This window comes from Falco cherrug, chromosome Z, assembly GCF_023634085.1.
Source record: "Falco cherrug isolate bFalChe1 chromosome Z, bFalChe1.pri, whole genome shotgun sequence".
NCBI classification, from domain to species: domain Eukaryota; kingdom Metazoa; phylum Chordata; class Aves; order Falconiformes; family Falconidae; genus Falco; species Falco cherrug.
This window is the reverse complement of record NC_073720.1, coordinates 78,352,354-78,364,962: the sequence shown is the minus strand read 5'-3', so window position 1 is coordinate 78,364,962 and position 12,609 is coordinate 78,352,354. Positions and strand designations below refer to the sequence as shown.

General features: G+C 40.7%; 1 protein-coding gene across 9 annotated transcripts in view; it reads right to left on the bottom strand.

Moving 5' to 3' along the window:
• MCTP1 (multiple C2 and transmembrane domain containing 1) overlaps positions 1–12,609 on the bottom strand; it is a 275,473-nt gene that overhangs the window by 31,582 nt on the left and 231,282 nt on the right. For 7 of the 9 annotated variants that reach the window (XM_055699706.1, XM_055699707.1, XM_055699710.1 and 4 more), the window contains 2 exons: positions 9,401–9,502; positions 7,406–7,459 (listed from right to left, as the gene is read on the bottom strand). In XM_055699706.1, the coding sequence (XP_055555681.1) occupies positions 7,406–7,459; positions 9,401–9,502 (156 nt within the window). The remainder of the gene's footprint in view (positions 1–7,405; positions 7,460–9,400; positions 9,503–12,609) is intronic. The other 2 variants (XM_055699709.1, XM_055699708.1) reach the window with 1 other exon arrangement.

The window sequence follows — 12,609 nt, the reverse complement described above, 5'->3', positions numbered from 1 at the left end:
AATATATACTTTTCCCCCACAGAAAACCGATGCATTCTTCCCTGCACTTATGCTTTAAAATCTACAGAACTGTTTTAATGGAAGGTTCCCATGATTAAAGAATTGTCTCCATGTCTGGATTGCGAGTACTGGAAAATAAGCACATTTCATACGTGGTGCACACCTGATCCCAACAGGCACCAAAACCAAGAAGCCATGAAAACTCAGCAGCAAAGGGCTGCTTTAACCTCTATCTCAACAGAAAGTGGGAAGAGATACTGCAGGATGGAGGACTGGGCAAACCCTTTTTTTGGCAGAGGTGACATCATCTGAGCTATCAGCATTCTAACATGTAATTTCCCCCCCAAAAAAGGCATGTATAGTCCAGAGCAGTGGAGGAGAAGGTGCCTGGTAACAAAACTCCTGTTGGAAAGCCTCTAAGCACCTACAGTTATCCACTAGTTAGGAGCTTTATGTCCACCAACTTCTGGGATGGGTGGAACCACTTGCCTTTTCTGAATGGAAGTGTATTTACAGCTTGCTGAAGCAGGTGACCACATTAATTCATTTAGAGGACAAACTTCCCTAGTAAACTGCCACCCCTTTGGAGCTTTTCTAGTAGTTATTGCTAAATGCACACCCCCCCCCCCCCCACCTCCCCACCCGCCACCTCCCCCCCCATCTACAGAACAAAAAGGAAGCAGATTGAAGCTAGCTATATGCACGATTTGTCCACAACCTTTATTTATGCCAAATTTACCTCTTGGTCTGCCAGCTGCTGAAAGCCAAGCAGCAGCACACTCTGCTCCCTACCATGCCACACTGTGTCCTTGTGGACACTGCTGCACAAAGCCAGCATTGTAATTCCATACCACACTCAGCTAGGAGAAGATTTGCACTTAAAATTCTTTGGGTCAGGGGTGCCTCTTCCATTTTGTCAGGATTGTATTTGGCCTGGATGTATTTGTCCAGCAACACCATCACTGATCCACACCTCAACATCAAGTAAACAATATAAAATCTTCTACTGACACAGAGATACTTTAAACTGCACACAAAACACATGCATGTTATTTGCAAAACCCTGCAATTTATTTCTCCACGTTCCCATGTTTTCTTCCATAAAGCACAGCAATGCCTGATCAACTGTCATGGCAAATTTTTGTAGTTGAGACTGCAATTTTTCTGACAAGCATTTCAGCGAAGTCAAAGGCACACACCTAGCTCAAAAAGGAGATTTACAGTTGTGCTGTGCTGTGAGCCTCAGCATCAAACCTCAGCTGAAAACCCAAACGACAACATGCTACCCATTTTGCAGACAGCCACACTGCTGGACATGGTCTTCTCCCACAGCATCAACTCCACTGGTCCTCCACTCCCATTCACGCACACTGTGCCAGCCCCATGTCTGCCACCAGGGACCAGGTCTGTGCAGCACCCATCCTCATGCTAGCCCATCTCAACCATCACTTCTCTTCTACTAGGCTTCTGAAGTTCTGTCTTACACGTTACCATCTCTGCTTTCTGTGGGACTTAGATGCAGACTTGTTCTGTATTATGGGCAGTACACTTTGCTGTAGAACAAGTTCAAAAGGCATCTCTCTAAAACAGGTGTTTGGGGCTGGTCTCCAGAAGGCTAAAATGGGGAGCTATGATAAAACCTAAAGAAATATTCAGGCAACTGGCAAATACTTATGCAGCTACACAGCTTGCTTAGAGTGGCAAGTGGTGCATGGCAGTGGCCAAAACAGAACCCAGATGTCACGATTCTGCATGAAACTATGTTAAAAAATTCTGTTAAGATAATAAGAAACGGTCCATTCTCACCACTTTTAAAACCACATAACAGATGGATGTCTTTGGAGATAAGAAGTAAACCGACCTGCACGTGTAGGAAGATTTTTTCAAAGAGAACCCAGCAGTACAAGCTTTTGGCCACTTCCTTCAACACTCATTATTTCTCTCCGCTGAGTCACAGAGAAGACACTCTGTTTTATGAAGTTACTTTTTGAGGAGCTCGGTGAAAACAAACCTTTGCTTGGTCTCAAAGAATTTCAACCTGCTTAGTTATATTAAGAAATAATATTAAGGGTAGATGAAAAATGTAGTGCAAAATTATGTCACATTCTGCAACTGCTAACATAATTAAGACATATCCTTCATTTGATTTAATAATTTATTGAATTATACTTGGATTACTTAATAAATGAGGAACATTACCCACACTGTATTAGTCACAGGTGAAAAAAAACACGTACATGGATGTGTGCAATTCATTCAACAGTTTATAGACACATGGTCCCCCAGGGACTCTCTCTCACACACACACACCTCCTCTGGTGCCAAACTCCAGATAGAAACCGCAGATTCTGATCTCACTGGTACTCATTTTACTCCAGTAATCCTGACCGCATTTCAGGGCTGTGCTGCGATGAAGAAGCCTGATCTCATTAAAACTAAACCTCTCAGAAAGCTGTCCAAGTTACCTGTTTCCAAAGGTGTACCCTTTGATCACGAAGCCCACCCAATGCCCCAGTACCGGGCAGGATGGGAACCACTCTTTGTGGAAGCTCCTGTGCAAAGGCTCCATGTGATCCAAGGTACATGCCGGCAAAAGTAACTCCACAGCTGTGACTCTGGGACGATCCAATGATCAGAAACAGCATCAGCTGATACTCTGGTGTATGGCTTGAAGCAGTCTACACCATCATCCCTTCTACTATGTACAAGTTTGATAAAACCCACACACACGCCTCTTATCGCCACCTCTGTAGGAACAACTAAAGGGAGCTGAAACCAAACTGCACTGAGAAGTTTGACTTCTGCAGCTACGTACTGTAGATTGCCCTGTAGTAGGTTTGTCTGGTAAGTACACACAGTCTGGCAAAGCTTTCAGGGGACGGGAATTTCATATGAAGCTACAGTTTTCACTGGAAGCTGTTATTTTTTTATTTACAGTTAGTATTTAGGGGCTATGTTCACGGAGAATTCAATGGTAGAATCAAACTACAGGTGAACCTATGGATTTATTCAGTCTGGAATTTTCTCTTCACTCCACTGACTCTCTATTTCTTTATTGTTTTTCCACCATTTACTTTATAGGAAATAACTGCCACTACAATAGATTACAATCTTCTCCTTTAAAGAATATAAAAATACAGGCTACATCAGAGCTATCTTTCCTCCTCCTCATGATCTACTTTTGGTAAAAATGCAGGGTATGCTTCTGAGATGGGTTACAAAGGTGTCTTGGCTTGAAAACAAAGTTGGTACCTCTCAGCAGGGATGATTAAAAGCTTTAAAACATACTTTAATTTGCCTCAACTATCATTCATTATAAAAGCTTCTAGTTATCTTGAAACATAATAACATTGACTGAGAACTGCAAGGAATTCTTCAAAGAATGAAAACCTAGAGAGAGAGTAGCCAAAGGTGCAAATGATTTGAATATTCTGTATTAATAAAATACTGTTACTGTTAATAAAAAGGTAAAATAAAATAGTGCTCATACTGTGCATCTTCCTCCACTTAAATCTGCAATAGTAGCATTGCTCACTGGCCTTATTCTGTGGCATGCTGAGGGCTTCCCACAAAATGCTGAGCTGAAATTCTTTGTGATTATCTGAAATCTTATCTGCAGCTTTTCAAAGAATAAAGCCATGTGAAAAGCACACCTGAACTTCTTAAATGACAAACCAAAATCTTATATACATAGATTATGCATATTGACCGCTACATTATTATAACACAACTGTGTAAAAATCCTTTTGATAGCTCGTTGGTAATTTGACTTCATGTAATTTAACGGACCCTTATTTGCCAAAATACAGTGTAAGCCAGTGTTTGGAAGGGAGCCAAAAAAAAAAAAAAAAAAGAGAGAGAGAGGGAGGGAGGAGACAGAAATCAGATTATCAACCACAGTAAATCTGTGGTTGGCATAGGCTTAGCAAGCAGTATGGAACATATGGAATGCAGAATCCAGTGCTATTTCTTGGAAAAACTAGTATTAAACTAAGGAAAAATGCCTGAGCCAAACAAACTACAACAACTTCTTCAGTGCCTAAATATGTAACATGACAAAGAAACAAAATTAGGGAAAAAAGTGTTCCACTGCTAAGCATCGGTTTGTAACTGATATAACAAGAACTATACTTGCCATTTTAGTTTATTAGCCATATTGCAACTCAAGAGGAAAGTTAACATTCTCCAGTAAAAAAAAAAAAAAAAAAATCCTACGACTTTAAATTGACAGTCCTGTGTACCTTATTGCAGCAGAGGGTGAAAATAAGGTTACTAAAATTCAGAACATTGGAATGAGACTAAGTACTGCGGCAAGTGCAAGCTACGTTGTCAAACTCCTGTCAGTATTACACCACGCTATTAATAAAATGCATTACTTTAACTAATTACATACATCTAAGCATTGACCATCCTCAGCTTATGACTTCAGTAACTCTTCAGTTTCGGGATGGGGAGCAACGTCCCTCTGTCACACGTCCCATAACCTACATCAGTGCCTGCCCACACGGACCTCATCAAGTAGCCAAAGAGTTGCCCTTTCACTGTGAGCAAGTGACTAATATCTAAGCTGGCTCTAAAGAAAGACACTTTTCATAATCACCCAACAATCTGCTAAGTGAAAACATACGGACAGGCTTAGGTAAAGCCTGCCAGGGGTCTTTACTGAATGGAAAACAGGTGCTCCAGTTCTGTGCCATGTAATACCCCATTTACCGTTAAGTCCAAAGGTTACAGGACTAATAGCTGCCTTGTGGTAATCAGGGAAAGCAAAGACACTGGCCGTGGTCAAACATCTGGGACATATTTCACATACTTGCAACATATGCTTCAGTTTCAATTAAAGTGAGGCTTTGGCACATTTATTAATCTTTTCACTTTTATCGCATAAGAAGACCCATTTACCTGACTTTTCTATGATACCGTATGAAAAAAAAACCAGAGGAATAATAAAAGCCAGAGGCCGCTACCAGGTGGTGTTACAAAACATGCATTCGTTTTCTCAGAAAATTTGGTCTTGCACATAGCTTTAAGAAAACACATCTATGAATCTCAATAGTGCAAAACTGCACCCTTCTATTTTGACAAAAAGATGTAAGAGGAACAGCAGCAGTTACCAGAGCACGTCTAGTGCACCAGAAAGAAAAAAACACCCTACCAGCTTCTAATGACAAGCAACTTGGTCCTAACCATGTGCTTACATTTTACAGTTTAGTTCAGTGCAAAATAATGCCCACTGTGAAGAGTACTGAATATACCTGGTAGTCCATAAATGCTTGTTTTAGAAAGTGTAATTTCCTTTTCCATTCAAACAGCATATTCAATCATGAGAATTCAAAATGTTTGCAATAACGAAGGCAGCTTTGAATTTATAAAATTCAACCTAAACATCTTCTGTATAGAAAGACAGCTCTTAAATATTCAATAAAAGGGCTCACTGAATGCACACAGTAATGTCAGCGCTCACTTTTATTCAACCTTGGTAACTAGGTCTAGAAAAATGTTTGAACTCTGGTGTCAGTTTGAGAAAGCTGAATATTAGATCACAACATTGAAACCCAGTGCGGTATTTCTAATTGGGTATATTTTGCCCGGCATCAGCTAATCGCCAGAGAACTGGGGGGGTGGGGGGCTGACCCCCGCCCTCATCTTCCCTTGCACAGGAGTTTGTTTTGTACTTTCCAAAAACCACTAAGTGGTAACTACATAGGCTGGCTTAAATGACAAGCAGTCAAGCACTATTCTTTGTGAACTAATCACAGTGATTAAAATATCCAGGAACACACACGCTACCAGGATGATACTTTTGCACCAGCTCTAATAATAAAGCAGAACGAAACAGGAGAAAATGCCCTCAAATGGATGGCAGATCAGTGTTTATCAGAAAAGAAATGATGATTCAAAGCCAGCATGTTGAGTTAAAATACAAGCTCTCCACAGCTACATGACTGACCTTTGCAATAAATCATATATTTTATTGCCAGAAGTGTATGCTCATATCATTTAGTGCTAAAAACCATCACATACGTGTTTTGTAAAAGAAGGTTTTGTTACTACAGTGTTTGTCGATTCTGAAATGATGTAGCTAACAATTTAAGTGATGTATAGAAGAATTTCACATAATAACCTTCTGTCAATCGTAAAATGTTTGAGCTGGCAACGGAATGAGGAGAATACCCGTGGTTTTTTTTAGCATCTCTCAGGTCTTAGGTGTTAGCTAACAGAAAAATAATCATTCAGGGGATTAACTAATCACAGTGAATTTTCTGACATTTCAAATGCTGCTGCCAGCATATGAATTCTTACAGTGGTGTATAACTGTACATCTCAACTAGAAACAAAGGTCAAGGGCATAAATTAACGTACACTGGTTTTCTCCTCTTGGAAAAAAAAAAAAAAAACCAACACAAAAACAACCAACCCTCCTTGCTTTACCACAACAGAAGTGGGGGAACATCTGTGAAGGTCAAAATCATCTGTATTTTAATGTGGAGTTCTTGTAAAATTATCTATTTTTCCCCCCTTTTCTTTCTTTCCACAAATATCACCTTCCTGGTATGAAAATACCAGCAACGACGGGGCTGTCTTCACTGCACTCGTCTCACCAGAAAGCTCTCCCGCCAGCGCTAGCCATTGCTTCAGTGGTGCAAGGTCATTCTAATTTCTTTTCTCTGGTTTTTCCCTCTCCCTGGGGGACAACCAATCCAAGCAGTCCCATAGCTTGGCTCAATAAGATGTGGAAATGAGCTGTTATTTACTGTGGCTGCAATCCTCAGCCCAACCAGCAGCCTCAAAACCAAACCGCGTTTGCTCAGATAGCTGAGCGATCTGCAACAGTGACCTGGCTTGCTGGGCCACAATGCCAACTTCAAATCAAGCAGATGCCTACGAGAATTGTGATTATTTAAATGTCATACAGAGTGCAAAGCATTTCAGCCATTCCAAGTAATTTTTTGAGAATTATAGATGTCAATATCCCAACTTTAGCTAGTATGGAGTTGCTATTTCTACACCATTTTTCCCCTAAAATGCAGCCCTATTTGTAATACTCAAGACAGGACAAATTTTTGTCCTTCAAAAACAGTTGTCACTGCAGTTATCTTCACAAGAGCTATCAAGTTCCAGACAGGCTGAATTATTTTTGTTCCTGGCAGAAAAAATATTTGACCCAGCTCTGGACCAAGGGAAAAAAAAAAAAAAGAAAGAAAGAAAAAAAAAAAAAAGACCGCAGGATTTATAGTCCTCTATCCTTTCCTGCAACACACTGTAGCATTGTTAGGATGATAAACAGCTCTGTCCAATTTTCTGGACTAAAACACTTCAGCTCCTTTTTTAACTGTCTGTAAAAACAGTGTCATGTCTAAATTCTCCCATCCCCAGATACCCAAGTGCTAGGAAAGATAATTACCTTGTCATCTCTGTCATCCTCTTCTTCCTCGTCCTCTAGCATGTCCTCCACTACCTGCAGACAGAAACAGTAGTAGTTGTCATGATTTAAAAAGGAAGAGTTTTGTTCTGTCAATTCTAAAGCTTTTGTAGATGAAAACTTTATTAACATTTGAAATAAATGCACAGAAGGAAAATGTACAACTAGGAAAAAACACTTGATCTAGAGATTCAAATTTAGGAAAGTGTTACAGCTTTAATTGACCTACATCAGGGAATTATATACTGAAAACCCTTCCTGTACAAAATGCTTGCTTGACAATTTAAGTATTTAAAAGGTAGTTCAAAATTCAATATATGATTATTTTAACTAAAGGAATCCTTTGTCAGCTCCACTGGTGCCTATGCAGCACACACAAATGCTTGCTTTAAATTTACTGCTACCTACAGAAACATGCAAGATTTTTAACAGAATTTACAGCATTCACCAAGAGATTTGAAGAATACAAAGCTGGGAATAAATTCATACTAGCTTATCTCCTTATAATCTACAACAAAGATATATACCATATGCTCTGTCAGCATTAGCACTGTGTTTCTTAATAGTCATTTCATATAATCTGTACGCACATTCATTGCTAGCTGCAGTTGCCACATGTCTGCATCCATGTATTTTTCTGTTTAAACAGCCTTTTCAGTCCAACACCGAAATATACACATACACTCCATTCTACAAATACTAATAATTACTAATCACACCATAAGCACGAAATGAGCCACTATTAAATCTAGTTTACAGAGATATTAAATGACTTTCTGAAGATGATCAGCTGCAGATGCAGACTTAGAACTCACAAATCCCTCTCTCACAACACTGTGACTGCCCCTTCTGCCTACACCACAGGGAAAATTCTCTGTTTGTAGAACTGTAATACAGTTGTACCTCCTTATAACCAGAAAATAATGTGGCTCTTTATATCATTATTTATCTGTGAGTACTCACAAGGCTATAAGAACATCCATAATGAAGGTCAGCAAAGATCGACTATCCCAGTGTCATATTACAGATGCAAAAAGTGTGTACTATGTATTATAAAATATGCATTAAAAGGACAAGAGAAGGAAGAACTCGTTCATATGAAACATTAATACTTCGGCCTATTTTACAGACCTGCTACCAACTAAAACGATAGTTTGCTTTGTTATATAGGTGAAGCTACAAATGATTTTAGTGCACGTGTCATTTAAGATGACACATTAAAATTATGACTCTATAATCACGCCCCCAAACACAGCTGCAAGTACAATCTCATCGTGTCCAAATCCACGTCCAAGAACTAAAGGGACTTTAACACTACCCAACAGCCAAATTCAGGAAAGAGAAGAACTTAAAAATGAAGAGTGAGTGTATCAGATGCCTTTCTCCAAATTATCTCCACCACCAAGAAGATCCCAGTTAACCCTGTTACATGAGCCCATGCAAAATGTAAACTCCACGTAGACTGATTTAATACGCATGTCTAGTGCACACAGGTCAGCTGCATGGTTCCAAACATCGGCAGTTTCAGCTGCTCATCCTTGTCTGAACCCAGTCTCTGAACACCTCTAACAACAAGCCTGTGACACTTTGGAAGAGAAAGAGCCTCCAGTTAGGTCTACTGGCTGCTCTGTCCCTGAGCTTAGAACCCAAAGGAACAGCAAAAGAAGGAGCACATTCAAAAGGAAGAAGCATGACCTGAGCAATGAAGGAACAACTACTCTTGAATTGCCTCCTGCCCAGAAAGACGATTTCAGCAGGAGGAGCCTGACCGGCCGAATCTTCTGCAGCCTCTGACCTGATGCCAGCCAGCCAGAGGCATTTGTGTCCCCTTGGGCTGAAGAAGGAAACAAGGCTGTGCTCTAGCCACTATCCATGAAGAAGACACCTCCCTCAACAGTTTCCCCTTCTGGCCAGCTCTGCTCCATTTCTTAAAGAAAAGGGATCAGAGACAGTGCACAGAGTCCGGGATGGTCACACCTCAGCGTTGAGAGGGGAAATGCTTGTCAGTTCCTGCTGAAGCTCGGTACACTGTTTTAGCCATCCTGTTTGGAGCAGTCTGAGGGTCCTGTCTTCACCAACCTGTGTGTGGAAGCAAAGGCATGTTCAGTTTCCCATGAACCTGCATCACCCCCCTGCTCCTCTCCTCTCCTGGTAGCTCACTGTCATCTTCCCTGGGCTGTTCCAAGTCTGTGGGGAAGCTGAGCTGTAAACTACAACACTGGGCTGAGTTCTTCCAAAAACCACCCACCCTGAAACTTTCAACATGGATGGTTTTGGTGATCCAGTTCACCACGCAGCTCCAGAAACACTAGCATCAGCTCTACCAAGAAAACAGTGAACTGAGGAGAGAGGATGAAAAGAAGCTGTCAAGGGCTGCAACGAGACGGAAACCCTCTCAAATCAGTTTTGCCACATGCAAAAAAAAAATCTGCAATTACATCATTAGGTGACTAAAGCCCAAGGTATAAACCTGAATCTGTTGACTCAGATACTGCCTACACCTGGAGCTGACTAAACTCACTACGTCTCCTACTATTCAACATTACGATTCCCCAGACACTTAAAGATCTCTTATGTACTTCCAGAAATCCCTTGTCTTGACAGGATTGAACAGCAGAATGCCTATCTCACATCAGTGCTAAAGTTAGCATGGAGACAATTAGCTGAATTGGAAACCTCTCAAATTGTTGCAAATGATGGCACCTCACTGAAATCGCTTGCATGACAATACCCATTCTAAATTATCCAGATAATAATACTTCAGAGTCACATTTTCTTTTCTTCCCCATTTAATGATCTCAAACTACTTTACAAGCTTCTATACAGTGGCAAAATGCTAGCTTGCTCAAAGGACACAAAAAGTCCTTTGAAATCACTTGAAGCCCAGAACTGAGCCCAGATTTCCAGCTCCTCCATTCCATTTTTTACTTCAAAAGCTACTGCAAGTCTACGCTCTTGTTCCAGGTTAGTCATATCATCAATTACACTGAGCCTCGGAGTACCGAATTGTCTGGAAAGGAAAACAGAATTTGATTATTGTACCAAAATAAAATACAGTAAAAGTGCTCCTGTGCCCAAGATGCCTAAATGATTCTTTGAAGTACATAAAACATAGCCCATGCTTTCACTTGTCTTGAAATGCAAAAGGAAGAGTTAAAAGAAATAAAATTTAAAAAAAGAGCGTTCAGACAATAAGGACACAATAATACAATTTATCAAACCACTAAAACAAGTGTTTTCAGAACTTAGACACAAAATAAAACAGGGACAGTAGATTCTTCATAATTGTATTATCTGTGCAGAATCAGTACGCTGAAGCCTTACAAAAGCCATATCCCGAAGTACAACCTATTTCTGCAGAACAAAGCAAGGCTGTTCCAAGTGGTACAGTAGATCTGAGCAACAGATTTCAGTTCAACATTGTAGTAAGAATACTGCAGAAAAAAACATACACAATGGAATTTCTTTTTCTCCTTTGATTCTGCCTCGTTGCTATTCAAATAAAGTGCACGTGTGCTGCTTTGGTTTGAAGGAATATGGTAGTTATTCGGATCTCTATGTCAAGCATTGTACCTGGGGGAGGTATGATGGGGGGAGGGAGGAAACAGGGAAGGAGGGAGAGGAGAGGGAGATGGAGGGCAGGAAAAAGCATATGAAGATAGAATGAAACATTAGAGTTATTTTATTAAAAGTTCTATGGCAAAAATCTTAGATTGCCCATAGAATACTTGTTCTAAAGTATGCCTTCCTATACCTTGCTTGAAATCAAGTAGTATTAATCAAACAAAGGAAGGGCACTGGGGAAATCAGAAAGATCTAATGCAAGCAGTTAAAAGTGACATGACCTTCTGTAATGTCACTTGTCACAGACTTACACGCCGCACACTGGTAGAAGGTCTTGCAAGAACCTGTTTCTTGGTACTGTCCCTTGAACGCAATAGGAATACAGATGACATTTTAGAAAACACACGTCAATGGCCTCAAGTATGGCACGTCAGCTGCTTCACAGCCAAACAGTAAGCAGGTGATGCTTAAACAACGTAAGATCCTCCCTGTGCAAAGCAGTCCTACCAAAAGCTTATTAATTGGCAGGAGCACGCAGGCTAATTCCGACGTGCTGCCATTGCTCCTGGTCCATTCCCACCCTCTCTGAGCAGCTCGGTCTGTAAATGCTGTACGATCTGCAGAGGTCATAGAGGTGTCTGTTCTGGCGTGGCAGCAGCGTTGCACCAGGCTACAGGAGGCAGCGTGGCTGCCTCAGCATGGCAGAGAAGACCCCGGCCTCGGCGGGCTGCAGCGCAGTCTTGGGAGGAAGCTGACACTGACTTACAACTTGCATTTATTCCAAAGATGACCTGTCGACTAGCAAACAGGATAGGATTTCTGAGAAATGAATTCACTTTGACTTCTAACCTCAACACCTGCAAAGTATGGTTGGAATCTAGTTATTTACAAGGAGGCTGAATCAGAACCCCGCGGTTGCATGGAACTTTAAAATACCTCCTGAACCTGAAGACTCCATGGAAATATGACACAATGAAACTTAACACCACTTTTAATGAAAGGTCCATCCCTTTTACTATCAGCTTGCTGTTTCTCACACAAAACGTGCAAACCACAAGTCACTCTGTGAATTATCTTCCGTTCTAAGTTCCTCAACCCATCCAAAAGAAACACCTGCACAGGAGATACTTTGATGTCTTTACATGTTAACAATACCAGGTATCTGCTCTCCACTAATATGCAAAATAAAGAAAAAAAAATAAAAGGAGAGGCACTACCTCTGGAGATAACCCTGACGACTGTTAACTTCATACTTTTCTTTAAAGTGAAGCAATGCCCCGCCTCCACTAGCACTTCTCTAGACTGAATTGTGTCTTGATGTGGTCCTTCAAACGTAGCTGGTTTCAAATGAAAAACCAAAGAAAACTGTTTTTATGCTAGGTCACATGTTGCAGTGTCAAAATCTCTGCAGACGTTTGTATTTTCACATGTAGGTATTCACATCCGTAAGACAAAATAAAAGAGAGAACGAGATTCGATTCCAAATTAGATGCATTCCAGATGTGCAATGAATGTCGTCAGGACTGTACTGTTCAGGACGTTTGGATTTCATGATTCATTCGTACCGTGCCAGCATAAACTGTACTGTATGCATGTGTGCCACCCAGTTCAGTGTCCGTGTG